The sequence below is a fragment of the Hyla sarda genome, chromosome 7, assembly GCF_029499605.1.
Source record: "Hyla sarda isolate aHylSar1 chromosome 7, aHylSar1.hap1, whole genome shotgun sequence".
Classification (NCBI taxonomy): domain Eukaryota; kingdom Metazoa; phylum Chordata; class Amphibia; order Anura; family Hylidae; genus Hyla; species Hyla sarda.
In genome coordinates, this window is record NC_079195.1 from 82,138,258 (window position 1) to 82,156,650 (window position 18,393).

Sequence of the window (18,393 nt, forward strand, 5' to 3'; positions counted from 1 at the left end):
TAAGTTTTATCCTGCAATCCATGTACTAGTTTAGATGCTCTTCTTTGAACTCTCTCTAGAGTATCTATATCCTTCTGGAGATACGGCCTCCAGTACTGCGCACAATACTCCAATTGAGGTCTCACCAGTGTTCTGTAAAGCGGCATGAGCACTTCTCTCTTTCTACTGCTTATACCTCTCCCTATACATCCAAGCATTCTGCTAGCGTTTCCTGCTGCTCTATTACATTGTCTTCCTACCTTTAATTCTTCTGAAATTATTACTCCTAAATCCCTCTCCTCAGATACTGAGGTCAGGGCTGTGTCAAATAATCTATATCTGCCTGAGGGTTTTTACGCCACAGGTGCATTATCTTGCACTTATCCACATTCTTCTAGTTTGCCTAAATCCTTTTCCATTTGGCGGATCCCTCTTGGAACATCAACCCTGTGACATATCTTTGTGTCATCAGCAAAAAGACATACCTTACCATCGAGACCTTCTGTAATATCGCTAATGAAGATATTAAACAATATTGGTCCCAGTACAGATCCCTGAGGTATCCCACTGGTGACAAGACGTTGCTCTGAATATTCTCCATTGACTACAACCCTCTGTTATCTGTTACTCAGCCACTGCCTAATCCACTCAACAATATTGGAGTCCAAGCTCAATGACTGTAGTTTATTGATAAGTCTTCTATGTGGGACAGTGTCAAAAGCCTTACTAAAATCTAGATATGCGATGTCTACTGCCCCTCTGCCATCTATTATTTTAGTCACCCAGTCAAAAAAATCAGTAAGATTTGTTTGACATGATCTCCCTGAAGTAAACCCATGTTGTTTTTCATCTTGCAATCCATGGGATTTTAGATGTTCCCCAATCCTATATTTTAGTAGGGTTTCCATTAATTTGCCCACTATTGATGTCAGACTTACTGGCCTATAGTTGCTTGATTCCTCCTTACTACCTTTCTTGTGAATGGGCACAACATTTGCTAACTTCCAATCTTCCGGGACGGCTCTTGTTACCATTGATTGGTTAAATAAATCTGTTAACGGTTTTGCTAGCTCACCACTAAACTCTTTTAATAATTTTGGGTGCATCCCATCAGGCCCCTGTGATTTATTCATCTTCACTTTAGAAAGCAAATGTAGAACCTCTTCCTCTGTAAAGACACATGCATCAAATGATTCCTTAGTTTTTCTCTCTAATGGAGGTCCTTTTCCTTCTTTTTCTTCTGTAAAAACTGAACAGAAGTATTCATTAAGGCAGAATGGGACATTGCTACAGTATGTTGCACTGCTGCTACTAATAGTATGGCAACTGCATGTACGACATTGACAACTGCAGTTCTCACATGAACGCTGTGGCATTTTCTAACAGCTAATCTTTTGGGGTGCTAGAAGTCCGACCCCCCACAGATCTAATATTGATTATCCAGCCCAAGAATTGGCCACCTATTTTTTTTTTTTAAACTAAACCTACTTATAAAACATGTCAGTTTAATTTCTGTGATGCCTGGCAATGACCTCAGTATCTACCCATCAGTAGTTCCCTTACCTCCATATTTCACTATCTATCTGGCAACATTACAGGTCCTGCTGGAGCCAGCTGCTTGCAATAGAAGGCAAAATGATGCACCCAGAGTACAATGCAGAATAGGGAAGGCTGTTTCAGTTTGGCACCAAAAATCTTCCCCATGGGATGATACTGTACCATGAGGTTGAGAACAAGAGCAAATCATGGATCTTGCCCAAATAGCATACTACCACCCACTACTGCAATAAATAAACCAAACCCTAAGGCTTGTTTTACACAGGCGTATTATAGGCACATTTTTGTATCTGTATTCAAGTAAAAGCTGTCAGTTCAGGTCATCAGACTTGTGTTCATATGCCCATGTAAAAATACAGCCTAACTCGATTTACTACCCCTCTCCCGCTACCAATAATTGTAATAGTACTCCAAAAAATAGCTCCCCACCAGCTGGCAGCAGCAATAGGGGGAGACAAGCCAGCCACAATGTCCTGAAACATATAGTGCCTTGCAAATACCATCTCCCCTATAGTCAACCTCAGGGGTGGACTGAGGTGGAGGTGGTCCGAAGACCTGGCCGGAGAAAGGGCCCGCAGTCCGCCACATTTTAAGTTTCTTCTTTTAAACGGGGAAAGGGCCCGCCACAGCCGCTGTGTTGTAGCCAAGATTTCCTGTTTTGGAGCTGGCCAGGACTATCATTTCTCTCCCAGACAGCCACTGTGGCAGTGGCCCTTTAAGAGAACTGCAGAGGCTGCCTGGGTGAGTAGCTTAGGTCACCCCCCCCCCTTACATGTGACCTCATGACTGAGTGCAGGGATTCATGGTGCCGTGGCCTCTAAATAACTCCCTGCTCTGCTGACTGCTTGCAGACACTGGTCCAAGGAGCAATGCAAGAACAAGCCAGCCTGGCCAGGTGGATGGCTTATGAGTGTAAAAGTTGTATCTTTTACTGCTCACAAGATGGCAGTGGCTCAGTCAGACATATAACTTATATCTCTGACTGTGCCATCATGTAGGGGGCCATCAAAAGCAGATAGAAAACAGTTAATATAGGAGTAGGCTTCCCAGCAGCATAGTGGATTTCTGGCAGGAATTGTAGTGAGTCAGACAGACTGAGACAATGGGGGGAATATTCAAAGACTTGTGGTATTAGGGCTCTTTATTTTGTACTGCAAAGAGTGTTAACTGCGCCTCATTTTCAGAAGTGTGTTTGGGCTTTGGAAAATTTGGGAAAAATAGCATTTAACACAAAGTATACTTGGTATTAGCTTAGCGAAAATAGGGTGCTAATAGCACAAAAATCCTAACCACACCCCTTTAAAAAAAACTGGCTAACAGGGTGCTAAATCAGGTGCTAAATATCTGAATATGTGGCGCTAATAGTGTGCGTCACATTTTAAGCAAATGTGGCGCAGCTAAAGCAAAAAAAGTGGTGCTAAATTCTTTGAATATCTCCCCCAATGTGTCTGCCTCACTACAGTTCCTTGCAGAAATCCTCTGTGCTGCAGTAATAATGCTGTTAATAATCTTAAAGGCCTCAGCTTCACCCAAGCAGGGGGCAAGAAGAACAGTCCAGGTGAAGTGTGGTGGCTTATGTATGGATTAGTCACTAATTTCTATCTGCCTTAAACCGCTCCTTACATGAAGGCACAGTCAGAGATATAAGTTATATGTCTGACTGTGCCACTGCCATCATGTAGGGAGCGAGCAGTGAAAGGCAGATGCAAAATAGTGACTGAAGGAGTAGGCTTCCCAGCAGCACAGAGGATTTCTAGCGGAAACTGTAGTAAGGCAGACAGCATTGTTTAGTGTATACAATGGCAAGTTTGCATGTATTATTCCTCTAAGGTGACAGGAAAATTGTGGAAAAAAAAGGTTAATAAATGTAAAAAAAAGCCCCTTCCCTAATAAAAGTTCAACCTGTTAAGGACGCAAAGAGTACCTGTACGCCCTGGTCCCGTTACTGGGGTTTAAAGAGTGCTCATGGGCTGAACGTGCTTCAAACCTGTTGGGTCCTGATTGCATCATAGCATTGAACAGTATATGCAATCAAAAGATTCCATGGTATTAAGTGTTTTAAAAAAAAAATTAAGAAAAGTAAATTAACCCCTTCCTATTAAAAGTTTAAATACCCCTTTTTTATTTTTTAAATAAGATAATGTAATAAAAAAATTAAAATAACCATATTTGGTACCACCATGTGTGTAAATGTCCAAACTGTTAAAATATAAAGTTAGCTAAACCGCACGGTCGATGACATACATGTAAAAAAGTCCAAAATTGTGCATTTTTGGTAATTTTATATACCTAAAAATATTTTTAATAAAAAGCTATCAAAAAGTCCCATCAAAACAAAAATGGTACCTATAAAAACTACAGACTACGGCACAAAAAATGAGCCCCCAATATAGCCATGTATGTGAAAAAATAAAAAAGGTATAGGCGTCAGAAGATGACAATTTTAAACATAATAATTTTAGTGCATGTAGTTATAATTGATATGTCGGGGTGGGGAATAAGGAGTGGTTTGGGCAGGATTAGGGATGGGGCAGAGGTGGGAGCAGGGGTGGTGTCTTGCTGGGGGCCCTTGCTTTATTTGGTCCGGGAATAGAATAGAATACTACACACCCTCAAATTCAACATCTTCCACTCTCGACTATGCTGGCCTAATATAGAACTCCTAACAAAGCCAATGTGACACCAGTGTAGAGATAAGGACAGAATCAGACTATTCACGATAGATGATGGTCAGAGTTCAGCTTTCCCCTTCCTGTACCCCCACCTCTGCACAGGTCACAAAGCATACCTAGAAAACTCTCCCATATGAGTGAATAGGATCTCCCCAGTCTATTGTTGCCTATATCCATGGGGCTTGCTGTACAGCAAATGTTTAAATGCTGTTAAAAGCAGCCCAGGCAAGATGGCGGCCTCCATACTAATGTACTAAAAATTACATTTCACTAAATTCTTAACACCCAGGCTCTATAAAGAAAAGGATTAGCCACAAATTAGTTCATAGTAATGTTTTATTAAATATTACAGTGGATCAAAAAGTACAAAATATCTTTTTGTCTGCTATGTGATTGGGAAATTTTATTAGCACATCATACAGTATCAAAAGCGATTGGATAGGTACAATTTGGAAAACATACAAAAATTGAGTGTCAGTGTTTGGCTCAGCGTTTTCTTGCGGTAGTGTTTAGACTCACACAAGGTTACTCAATAACCTTTTATTTTCAATTGAGAATCCGAGCTAGAACATTACTGGGCCTTTAGACTATATACAAATATTCACTTACACAGCTTTTAAGCTACATGACTTGAATCACAAAAAGTGTACAATATTTACAGCAGATTATTGGTTTTCCTTTTTAAAAAAATATACACAGCCAGCAATATATGACAAAACGTCAACTCCAAGTAAAATATGTCATACATTTACAGCAATGTTTCCTTTGTAAGTGCTTGTGGCTAACAAAACTGGTAATGTCTGTGTGAGATTACCATTCACATAAACATGAGGTGCACAGGTAAAGACAGGTAAAGGCAGGGTAACAGTAAAGTATGGCCCACTCCCAGCCATTCATGTATTAGTCCCCAACAGTCTACAACAATTTCCAGGGGCACACTGAAGCTGTGAATCTAAGTGGATCATGATGGATATTTTTTGTCTTATATATTTTTTTAAATATTTTTTATATAATATAAACATTATTTTAATGGGTACCTGTCACCCCTTTCATGCTGCCTGAATCACAAGTCATCAGGGTGGTCCCCAGCAACTTTTCCCCACCCACCAGATCTGATTAATAGATATCTCCTTGTTTGGGTATAGACAACACAGAAAAAAATATGTTTTGATATTGAAGTATGGGTTTGGGTATAGGAAGACATCTGTCCATCAAGGCCGGTGGGGGTGGAAAAAAAACACCAGTGACCGTCCCGATGACTTACAGTTAAAGCAGTTTCCCTTTAATTTTGGGTGCATAGGTGTCACTGAAAAAAGTAAGAGAAAATAATAAGATCAGTAAAGAAAAGAAGGTATCCCACTGGCACTGCTCTCCTATATCTCCTCCCAATGAACTTGTGGACCGGAGCTGTTGGAACGTTCGGACCTCTGAAAATAATAAGATATTTGGATGTATTTCGTCACATCTAGGAATACAGACATTTGCATGGATAAATTCTTGAAACTTAGGACCTGGAGATTATGGAGGGTTGGAGACTCATATTAGATGAAATATTTATATTTAATGGAACCGTTCATCACTTTCATGGTGCCGGACCCACAAGTCACTGGAGTGGTCCCTGGTGGCTCCTGCCTGCCCTGCCAGCCGTGATTGATAGATCTTTTTCCATACCTAAAAATGGAGAGATCTATAAGGCTGGGGGAAAGGGGGGGGGGGTTAGGAGAAGCCACCGGGGACCACTCAAACGACTTGTGGTTTGGACAGAATGACCGGTTCCCTTTAATCACATGCAACCTTCTTTAGGGATAATATAGGCTCAAACTGTTTAAAGGTTGTTTTTGTTTTTTTTAAAGAAAGGGTGTGCTTTTTGTCATAAATAGTGTCACCCTTGTCCATAGAAATTGTCTGGTAACGAGACTTCACTTGAATGAGGATTGGGCTGCAATAGTAGACATGTTATTCTGATCCTGGAAAGCCCCTTCAAATACATTGCCTATTAAAACGTATAATACTAGTCAGACATGATATAAAAGCCAAATAGGTGGAGTCTGACATGTGGAACCTCCTGGAACAAATCTGGAACTGACCCAGACAATCAGCTAGTTCAAGTCCACCTTTTATTAGAGAGCCGTCCTTGCATTCATGAAACTTGCAGGAGGGCTTCCAATTTACTGCCCCCCATATATTGGACTTGTATTCCCTGGAACATCCCATTTAAAGTGCACCCTTCACCTGTTTAGGCAGATCCAACATTCATGTAGAGGTTCTCTAGAAATCCCATACTTGAAGACAACTTGTCACGTTTTAAAGAAATTGCCTATGAAATGGATCGGTGATCTGGTTGTCACAGGTTACTAGTGAGTAGGTAGATTTATGTTCTTTTGTAATAAAAGCCTTCACGATAGTCAAGTGCCATGCAGCCTCTAATATTGTCCTGCACGTGTGTACAAGCACATTTATGGACACCATGCTGATCACTGTGTGCCTGCACACACATCTCTACATATACAATATACCACACGCATACCATACAGCACATTAGAAGTGATTACAAAACAAACGGCATCTTTTACAAAATATAAAGACGTGGTTCATGGCAAAAGCCTAAATGAAGATTGTATCTGTTTGATCAGATGTGCTACACAGCACATGTACATGGAAAATAAAATACAAGGGGGGGGGGGGGGGGTTACACAGGGGATGTTTAGTCTGCTCCAGATATATACTTTCATATTCTCCGCAAAGGCACATAAATACACGAGAATGAGTGGGTGGCTATAGTTTGATCTATTAGTAACAGTACTTCTTAGAGGTCATGCATCACATTTTAATAAGAGTACACTGAAATATATTTGGTTTACTTCAGAAGGGAACTTGATATTTCCTCTTCATTGAAAAATGTTTTAGCAAAATATTTTTGTGTGACCATTTGGCTGGGTGGATGGGGGGGGGGGGGGGTAGCATTCTGCGGACATCAGCCATTCTCTCCTGGTTGTGATTTAAGCTCATGAAAACTAAAAACTGTTCACACTTTTGCCAGAGGTTAGTGGAATGTTTTATCTCACAACCTTGAGAGCGGGTAATGAATGAGTAACGCGGCAGAATCGTGTGTTACAACATTTCTTGGAAGGGAATGCACTTCATAGATTTATGAGTATTGCCAATTAGAATTTTCAGTGATTTTTTTTTCCTTCAAACTTCAAACAATGGTTTAATTGCACTACATAGACTTGTGCAATTCGGTATTAAATCCCCTTGAACTCTCACAATGCAAACAAAGCCCCTTTCTAAAACAATTTTTTTTAATCTGCTCTTAGCTGAGCGAGAATTCAACCGTCTTTTTGAACTGTATCCAAGATTCCTGTAAGCAGTTTTTAAACAAATAATCCAGCGGGGGGTTTCTGCCAATAGTGTTCATTTAGAAGCCGATCTGTTGCCGGCTTTGAAAACACTTTCAGGTAAAATCAATAATTTACAAAGTAACATACTGAAAATGAATCATAATGATGTCAAAGTGAATGGAATATGCTGTATGCCACTAGCTAATACTGGTGGAAACGCTGAGGTTTGCTTTTAATGTAAGATTTATAATTAAAGAAGTATTGATGAGGCTGAGGGCGATTATAGTTCCTGTTGCTTTATAGTGTCAACATATTCTGCAGAGCCGTACACAGGGCAGAATCACTCATATCACTTTCAAAAAGGATCAAATGGCACTAAGCAAAGGTAATATTTTCCAGCAAACACTGAATGACTGCCACTATACCGCCTATGTCCTACAGGTGTCAATCAATTGCTTACAGATGACATTTGCTCATAAAAGGTCCAAATGGGACTCCATCTAACCAATGGAATCTACGATCTTACAAGTACAGGACAAGCCAAAGGAGCATTTAGACAAGGGAATGAATATAGTAAGATGGTATCTACAGTGTCATCGGAGTATATTCCTAAAAGACTATGATTAAGTGAATGGACTCATGGGTTACTTTCATTTCAAGATGTCTTATGCCAGTTTGGATTCATATGGACATTAAAAAATTCTGAAAATTCACCTGATTTAAGATTGACGTAGTCTGATGAAAACTTAAAGTGTACCTAAGCACTTGAACTTAGCACTTGAATCCCAGCAAATGATTACAGAAACTGAGGAAAGAAGCATAGGGCTAAGAGCTTCTCTCCCTGCTCTCTGCGCATATTAGGACATTGGGACGGTCACATGGTACAGAGGAAATAACACACTTAGCGCCTTCTAGTGATCAGTTGGGGTCTAAACAACAAGGCCCCAACCATTTAAAGTTTCGACACTTCTTTTTTTTAAGTGACAGTACCTATTTAAAGGAAAAGTCTAAACAAAAAAAATAAAAATAAATAAAGATTAAGTTTTCCTTAAGGCAGTGTTCCCTAACCTGTGACTTACTAACTGTTGCAAGGCAAATAATAAGTGCATTCTCGGAGTTGCAGTTTTGCAGCAGTAGAGAGAGAGACACAGGTTGGAGACCACTGCTTTAAAGTGAGGTTCTATCTTTAAAAATTGCATTGTCAAGGGATGGATATGACCACAATCTACAGCTCTTTTCCGATTCCTTGTTGCTCAACTCCATTTACAACAGTCTGTAGTCTAAACATGAATACATTGTTATTAAAATGATTTCAACTTTAAAAATATTGTAATGATTGGAACCAATCCAACCATACAGATATTGCTACACACCAGCTACAAGCGGCATTTTACCGATGTGCTATCCCATCATTGGCACCTACCCATCAGCACTAGGGAGCTGCGAACCCTGACCCTGTTTACAAGCTGTGTAACCACATTAACTGCATTGGTTTTGTCTTTTCTTATTAGTTAAAAATCAACCATTTTCTGTCACCCATTATCTCAAGCGTCATTACCTCCTGACTGACAGTTAATGTATTAAAGGCACACAAGACTGATGTAAATGGAGCGGAAACACAAAGTGCGACATCAACAGCTTATCTTATTTTCAGATGATAAAAATGAAATGATATTAGCAATATTGCAACTGGAAAACAAAGGCAGACACAGGGGAATTGAAAGGGGAAAAAAATCAGCTAGTTCCATTGATATCATCTTAGAAAGATAGAAATAACACTGTTGTCAAGACATGATAATGCCACAAATCTATCTCTGTTGCCATTGATGTAGGTGCCCACAGCTACGTGGCCCGTGGTTGTGGACTGCTTTACCCAATACCTTTTTACCTACTATGAATAACAGCACAGACATAGCCAGAGTGTGGCCACAACCATACTGGCATGCAGTCTGCAGGTTTCAGATTTCAAATTGATAATGGGTACATGGTTTTATGGATAAAATGGGTATTACCTGCAGCCATTTATGATAAAACCCTTATAGGACACAGAATTTGACAGGTAAAAAGCAGGTTTACCAGCTCATTTCAACAACAACTGATCTGGGGGGAAAAATTGTTAGCCACTGGGTCTCGTGCTGGCTATTGGTGCTATAAAGACAGTGGAGAAGGGAGTGTGGTCAATAGCCACTCTGTATAACTATATACAAGATAAATTGAAAATAATTTAGAAAAATGATTATTGTGCATAGTGCTGCACTATAACCATTTAATATTAAAGTTTACAATTTTACTTCCCATAGATAGGATCCCAGCTGTCAACTATCAATACTAGTTTTCTCTTATCTGGCAGAAAGACTAATAAACCTCCCTGTTGGATCTGGGCGTGACTGCAACCTCTGCTTTTGCCCACAGTCCTTTTGCAAACAACTAATAACACACTATAAAATAGTGCCCAGAGGCCAACCCAGTCCTGCTACCTCTAACAAACCCTGAGATATCTGTGTATGAAAAGTAACCTATAAACAGCCTTACTAATGTCTGACATTTATCATTGTGTTCTGCAATGTTCTTAGACAACGTAATAATGTACCATCTTAAAAGCCAGTAACATAGTAACATACCTACAAGCAGATTTTACAGCACTCAAGAGATATAACTTTAAATCAGTCTCTAATTACCTCTATTCTCTATGTAATTTTCTAAAATATCAATTCCCCTTTTGCTTGCACATTTCCATCGCCCGGTATTTGCCTAGAACTTGGATTGTTAAATGCTTTCATTTCTCTAATGTTTACACCAAAATGATTAGAGAACAAAGGAAGTGGTTTATTAATATAATTCTCGTCAGAGATCTGGAAGTACTTACATTTACTTACATTTGTTTTCATTTGAATAAAGAATAATTCATGGCAGTTTACGTTATGTGCGCAGCTAAATTTGCTTGCCCACTGTGAAAGATAATCAAGCGGTTATATATATTATGTCTATTGTGAGCAGCTTTAAGGCTTAGTAAAGCTTGGGTACAGCTCGGTGTGTTTTTTTTTTTTTTTTTTTTTTACAATTATTACATTTAACCAAGCCATCGAAGGAAAAACACTCCATGTAATTCAAATTTGGGGATTAATGCAGACTGAAAATAAGTCAGATCTGGATATGTTTCCAGTTAACAAGCACCTGTCATCTACCCAGAATGCTGCCAATATTCATGAGACTGATCAATTCAATAGGAGCAGTGACATCATTAAGGCTCTTTACAATTAATATTCACAAAACCTGATGAATATTCATGAGACTCCAGGTAGCAGCTCCAAGCTCATGAATGTGGACGTCTTGACTGCGTGAAGGTAACAGGTGTATGTTAATATTACTTGATTTTAAGCATGATGAAGATAATTTCTAAAAATGGGTAAACAGAGCCAAATGTCATCGAAAATCATGGGATTCTGGATCATCTCCTATAATTCACAGTGACTCTTACTTATTGTTGCCGGTCCCCTTATCAGATGATACAAACATCTGTGGATCATAGCCCATGTTTAAGGGACACCATCCTTAACAACAGCCTAGACAATAGTATATAGTATAGCCTGTTTTGTTTTAATAAAAAGATCAGAATGTTTTGTAAGATTAGTAAGTACCGTATATGGGGGGGGGGGGGTTTAAAGCATGAATGCATACAAATATAAATATATAGGGGGCATTTATCAACAGATTTATGTGTTTTTTATTGCGTATGTTTGATGCATTTTTTGGGTGCAGTGTCTTTTTGCACCAAAGTCTTTTGGCGCATTCTCTCCACTGTCATTTTGTAAACTTGCTAGGATTTTGACAGTCCTGTGTATGGTTTTTGCAGTGGTCAGTAATTTAACATTGGCAACAATTGTGGTTTGGCACCAATTTGCCTCTTTTTGACTCATGTTTAATGCAAATCCCGGCCAACAATATTCTGACATGAAAAACACACATACCAAAGGTAGAATATGGTATGCGCCAAAGTTACCAAATAAACGGGTAAAAATAAACTGACAACAGGTAAAAATGATAACCCCCCCCCCATAGTCCTTGCACTAGTCAGATTAGTCACGACCAGCTGAACCTTCCTTTGCTTATATGCATAACTTGCTGATAGACATTCCCTCCATTTCCAGCATGGTAGTCAAATGACCAAAATTGGCAAGGATCTGTTTAAAAACTGATCCGACAGTAATGGATTCATTGTGAATGAGAGCCATGATACCTTAAGTCACATCCGACACCAGCCTTCTTAATATTATTACCGTATATTGGTGAACAAAATGTGTAAGTTAATGGAGAATGAGAGCCCCATTTTAAGTATCTCCCTAGTTAAGACTAAACTCATGCCTCAATATTTCCATTAGCTCCTATGAGTTCATAATACCCTCACCACCCTTAAATTCTTTACTCTATGGTTACCCTTGCTTTTAGTTCCTTTAATACCACTAGTAAACTAAAACTGGTAGACAAACTATTGGACACGGTTGCAGTTACCACTTGTTATGACTGACAACACTCTGCTGTGGACAATGTGCTGCCTCTGTTCATCAAGGGTCAACTAGGGGTCCTTTAAAAATTGCAAATCGATTGACCCTCATTTAGTTTACAAGAAAAAGTGTTATAAGTCGTATAGTAAATATACGTTCTATAGAAAACATGAATCCTGTAAAGATTGTTGAAACAAGTTTTTAATGTTTCTTAAAGTATGGGCAAGAGTGATTAATTTTTTTTTCATTTTTTTTTTTATATAGTTGCCTCTTGATAATGTTTGCCAATGTATAGCATGTGTTTTGAAGTGGGGCTGCTTAGAGTGACACCACATAGATAGGGAATTACCACAAATAGTATATTTATAAGGCTAGAAATCAAATGGTATGCATTTTTTTTTTTTTAGGAACCAAAGACTTGAAATGCCTAACAAAAACCAGCATCAAAAATGGAAACAGGTCAAACAAGCGTTTTGCAAATTGCAAAGCAAACCAGGTAGGTGAACCCTGGCCTACAGAGCAAATTGCCAAAATACCATACTTAATTATTGGCTATGGGAGCAGATATGTCATCATAGAGTTTTACTAGTAAACAAGCACTTTATCTGAAATGAAAGTAAGAGGTCAGATCACTCAGCAGGCTTGGCCATACATGGCCGTACATCTAAAAATATATTTCTCTCTATCATTTGTTCCTATAATTTTTAAGGTAGTCATTGACTTGATTTAAATGAGTGCATGAGAATACACAGTGGGGGAAAATTTTGTTTACAACACTTTCTTGGCGTGAATTGTGCGAAAAAACTAATGCATTGCATTTTGGGCAAATTCATCTAAAAATTTAATGCCAAAAAGAGTGCATGAGCCATGTCAAACTCCAACTGATCACTAGAATGAACTGGGAGAATTGCCCAATTGGGCGTTTCTCGCCCTGGCTCACTGCTCTTACCGGCATGTTGCAGGAGATAGATTCTATAGTACGTCTTATAGAGCCGACCTCCTGCAGCAAGAGAGAGGAAAAAGCAGTCAGTAAAGCAATTCCCCCAACTCTTTCTAGCAATTGGTGGGGTCTAAACGTCCAGACTGATTGATTTGGAGAGTAACACTTTCAAATTTTTTGATAGTAACACTTTATACTAATAGGCATAACTGATAAACTCCTTCTATTGTTATTGGATTATAGTAGTTCCTCTTATTTTCTGCAGTTTGGGTAGATCTACATTCACCCAAACTGATGATTAAGACATCATTAACAAACACTTATGAGCCCAAATGTTCTTTATGGTTCACCATGTATTCGTAGGGCTCATTCAAACTACGTAATTTCCGAAGCAAAATTTAGCTTGGAAAATATGATTTAGCAGCTTCCTATTGTACTTCACCAAACTATGGAATTCCGGAACCCAGACTTTGCTAAAAGAATTAATATGTTCATTCTTGTGGCAGAATCTGCTTTGAACTGCATTGTTGTCTATTGACACAAGGCATTTCTGACCGGTCCTTGCATTGCTGGCGCACGCTCCTGTCAAGATCTCCACACCTAATATCTCCAGGCAGAGATTCCATAGTGTGAATGAGCCCTTATTCACAACAATATGGCAAAAAGCTGGGAATGGGGTATTGATACAGGTAAATGTTAGGTGTTTGGTCCCTGTAGATTATTTTTCATTCAAATATTAAATACTTTAATGAAAGACAGGAATCTAGAATTGTTGAATTCTTGCTCAGTTTGGCTTTGTTTTGCTATAGCAGTGAGATGTTCCAAAGTGGCCAAAAATTGTACGCACATGCTTGCTGTAATGTTATTTTTGGTGATGGTCACACAAGAAAAATCTGGAATTTTAAAGAAAAACTCCAGTCAACAAAGGAGCACAGTTTATGTTAATTTGCTTGGAGGCCTTCGTAACGAGAATAGAGATGGGACTAAGTATTATATTATTTATATACTTCGGCAATTGCTGTTGTGTACGCAATAGTATTAGCTCAGCCAAGAAATGGGTGTAGGTAATGGGTATGATTTGTAAACATGCATGGATGGTAAAAACTGCTTTTTAAGTTATAATCCTGACAACACACAAAATCAACCTCTCAAAATGACCTTGCCGTTTACACACAACTGTTTAATAAAAAAACAAAAATAATTTTAAAAAAAGCAAATAAATCAACTGCGGGCTTATTCCATATAAATTAATAGAAAAGACAGTGACACTGGCAGATATGTACAGTCAAATGAACAGTGTTTAACCTTCTTCTGCCATTATAGTGTTAAAATTTACTTGTAACTATACATTGCATTGATTGAACCTTTAACAGTCAAAAAAAAAAAAAAAAAAGACAAAAAGCTAAACCATTGCCTCTAGAGCATTTTGTGACATCTGAACCTACAATATTCCAGCTTTTTTTTCTGTTTCTTTTATTTCTGTCACATAAGTGTGGAGCACACTAGGTTCCTTTTTGTGCAAGCTGTTTTCAATATAAAAATGAACCAACCCAGGCAAAGTGTGACCTTGACTCCATTGTTTTTAACCTCTAATATTTTACATATAGAGTTACAGTGTGGCTCGCACAGTAGAGAGTGTTTTTATGCAGAATATTGTGCTAGGCAAGGAATGTAGCTATTTATTTTGTTTGCCACAGGACAATTGCTTAAAGTTTTGTGCTGGGGTGTACAGATGATAATTGGGAAGAAGGAAAAGAGGACTGCGGGTTGATGGCTGTTAAAGGATAAATGTTGTTGTGTAGTAGGTCACCATATGAAGATCCTACTGGGGAGGCTGAAGCCAAATGTCTATATAGCTGCTGGGAGTTAGTGGAGTTGGTTAGATATTGTCTTTGCATCATCAAGGAATGGAGCGCTAAGGGTTGCATTAGTGGTGAAAGCACACTCTGGTTTTTCAAGTACTGCAGTGGATGGGTATAGGCGGGTGGTATGCGTGAGCTTAGCCCACTACACAGACCTCCAGGGTAGATCCCGGTAAAGATTGGCGTTGATAGTGGATATTTGTGGCTCTCCATCATACTACCAGAGTGAATGTCATGCAGTGATTTGCTGCTTTCACCCTCTTGACCTGATATCTCCTTAGGTAAATTTAAAGGAGACACTGCTCTTATTTTTTTCTCGCAGTGAGGGCTGTCCATATCATCTAGATTTCTTTTAAAAGATCGTGAGGTCCCACAGTTCTGTGCACTGGCTTTACCAACCGTGATGGGATGGACTGTGGCTTCCATCTTTCTTATGTTATCAAGTCTTACACTGTGGGCTTTAATGGTCCTGTGAACTGATTCTGCATGCCTTTTTGGTACTTGTATCGGCATGGGTGAAACTCTACAGGCTTTTGGGTTACAGTCTATGCCAATAGCCTTACTGTTTGGAACTTGAAATGAACTTTGATGGGTTTTGCTGTCTTGATGTATGAAATGATGAGAAAGGTTTGTTCCTGGCATTTTTGAAGTGTGCTTGTGCATAGATTTTGGAAGGCTTAAATCAGTCGGCTGGTCATCCATATTATCGGAGACATTCTGTTTTTCTTGTTGATGTACTGAGTGATGGTAGTGAAGTTTCTCTTGATGTTTGAGAGTTGAGGACACATTTTCACTTTCTCTATACATTTCCCGAGGGTGGTATTTTGATGAATGTTCATTATGAAGATGGTGCTCTGTATGCCGGTAAAGTCTATGCAGGTGAGGCGATGAATAGAACTCAGCCAAAAAGGCTGGCACGTTGGAGTTGTGTGCAGCTCGCTTTTCAGCCATTTGCTCTTTGCATTCAAGCATACTAGACTTCAAGGAGTACGATTCTGCCAGAACACTCTGATGCTGCTTAGCAAATTCACAGCGGTAAGAGTCAGCTTTACTTAAAGTACTGCTTTTGTACAGGTCATTCATAGTCTTTTTGTCATCTGCTGATTTTTGCTTAAAACTTTGAACATGTTGTATTACGGACGGTCTGTTTATAGTCACTGTTTCAGAGTTCGATACCTGATGGGTTTGCACTAAAGGTTGGGATACTTCTATTTTGGAATTTAATTTTTTTTTGCTAATAAGTGGAGGTGGAGAGCCATAGGGGTAACTTCCAGTTTGTGAAGCCCCGCTAACTTGTGACAATAGCTTCTTTTTTGCTAATGGAGACATTATACCCGGGTTTCCCCTCGAATAAAGCAGAGGCGTGTAACTGAATGATGATTCCTCATTCGATGCCGATGACAAAGTATCCTTCTCTTTCAACATGTCCAGAGTCTGAACCAAGTACACTTTGGGATTCTGCTTCAATGCATTCTGTAAAATGTTGCTGTCCAGAGGGTTTTTAAGGTCCTCAGAGACCAGTGGGTCCATTTTTACTGTGCAGTTTGCAATATAATCTGGCATTTCTGGCAATTTTTCATCTGCCATGTGGATTTCATGCTGCAGCTGGACCTGAATTGAGGGAAACATATTGTAATGTCCTTCTCGCATTTCCCTTTCTGATGGATCTGGCAATTCTTGCTTGCCATGCTCAGCTTTTAGTACAGATGTACTTTCTATGAGTGTTTCTGGTTCATCATCTGCTAAACTAGAATTATTCTCTTTTATAACATTGGGGCATGAGTCAAAGGAAATAGGTTCTGAGTCTATTTTATCTTCTGTTTTTACGTGACATATGCTAGGAATGGGCTCATCCAGTTCTTCTTCATCCAGATGTGTGGACTCGCTGTCTTCTATCATATCTGCGTTGTCTATCTTTGTCATAATCTCCTCAGAATCACAAGTAAAAGACAGGTTTTTCTCATTTACATCTGTTTCCTCCTGTGCTGAACCCTGGAAAAAAAAAAAACACTCTTTTAGTGGTCACTTTTTAAGCAAAATCATTGGGATAGTCAAACAGAATAAAATTCATAGCCTATTTATTGTAAATAGTATTGGATTGTGATTATTTGACCCGTTTGTTGGCAGCAGTTTCAGTATACTGTTTCCACACATACCCTAGTCACAAGTCAGAAAGCTTGGCAGATATAATGTTTAGTTGATTCCACTGCATCATCTGTTGACAGTCCTAGTAGTAGGGATGAGACTGCCAATCAATGTATGCACTAAATATACTTGAATAACTTGAATAGCTGTCAGAGAGCGCAGAATCCTCTGAATAGACATAGATTTATATGATACCATCACAGCTGCCTGCAGTTGCCTTTAGAGGGAGCTTACTGCAAACTTCATAATAAAATAGTGTGCAGAAAGCTCATAAGGACCTTCTACTAAAGCCTGCTAACAGCTAAATTTTTCTGATAATGGTACAAATTATTCTGCTATGTATATATACCACACAACAAGAACGTGGTCAAAAATGTCAGGAAGTGCTCGAGCCCAAATGCTGATGTGCATTTATAAGGAATAGCAAGTCCTGCACTTGTGGTCCGTTGCTATGGGCAATCCCCAGCAAAAAATGCATACAATGAAGGATGTCTGCAACCGACCACAAGGACCAACAATATCATCCTTACCCGATGAATGGGTGTGTGGATGTGAACATAGAATAGTAAAAAAACACAACATACATAAGTGCACTGATGTGGTGGATGTAAACAGTGACATATGGCTAACCCTCAAAACTGATGCAAAATTGAGACATTAGTCAGTATATCCTTATTTGAAGGACATACCTGAGCCCGCACACCAAGGCCAAGGTTTCTCAAGTGATGCGGGACCTAACCTAAACCTGCCTGTGCATGATAAGCAAAAAACAGGGGCTAATGCGCAATTACAAAAGCTTTTGGTCCGACTTACAGACTGCTCCCAGTATCAACTCCAGTGTGAATGATCACACAAACAATGGGAGGAATGAAGCAGGCTATAAGCCCCACCTAAGTAGGCTGATGAGTTGCCGGCCTCACAGGTGCATCTATATGCTACCTATACACTTATAAATGCACATCAGCATTTGGGCTCGAGCACTTCCTGACATTTTTTACCACGTTCTTGTTGTGTTTGTTTTGTAATATTATACCAATGCGCCTTTATTATCATGTATAGGTAGCATATAGATGCACCTGTGAGGCCGGCAACTCATCAGCATACTTAGGTGGGGCTTATAGCCTGCTTCCTTCCTCCCATTGTTTGTGTGATCATTCACATTGGAGTTATTACTGGGAGCAGTCTGTAAGTCGGACCAAAAGCTTTTGTAATTTCGCATTTGCCCCTGTTTTTTGCTTATCATGTACAGGCAGGTTTAGTGTTAGGTCCCGCATCACTTGAGAAACCTTGGCGTTGGTGTGCGGGCTCAGGTATGTCCTTCATATAAGGATATACTGGCTAATGTCTCAATTTTGCATCAGTTTTGAGGGTTAGCCATATGTCATTGTTACATCC

General features: G+C 39.3%; 1 protein-coding gene across 4 annotated transcripts in view; it reads right to left on the minus strand.

The window, feature by feature from the left end:
• Nucleotides 1-4,532: 4,532 nt before the first annotated feature.
• The window catches only part of ARID5B (AT-rich interaction domain 5B), a 338,170-nt gene continuing 324,309 nt past the window's right edge, over nucleotides 4,533-18,393 (minus strand). For all 4 annotated transcript variants that reach the window (XM_056529837.1, XM_056529838.1, XM_056529839.1 and 1 more), the window contains one exon: nucleotides 4,533-16,845. In XM_056529837.1, the coding sequence (XP_056385812.1) occupies nucleotides 14,698-16,845 (2,148 nt within the window). In that variant the 3' untranslated portion in view covers nucleotides 4,533-14,697. The remainder of the gene's footprint in view (nucleotides 16,846-18,393) is intronic.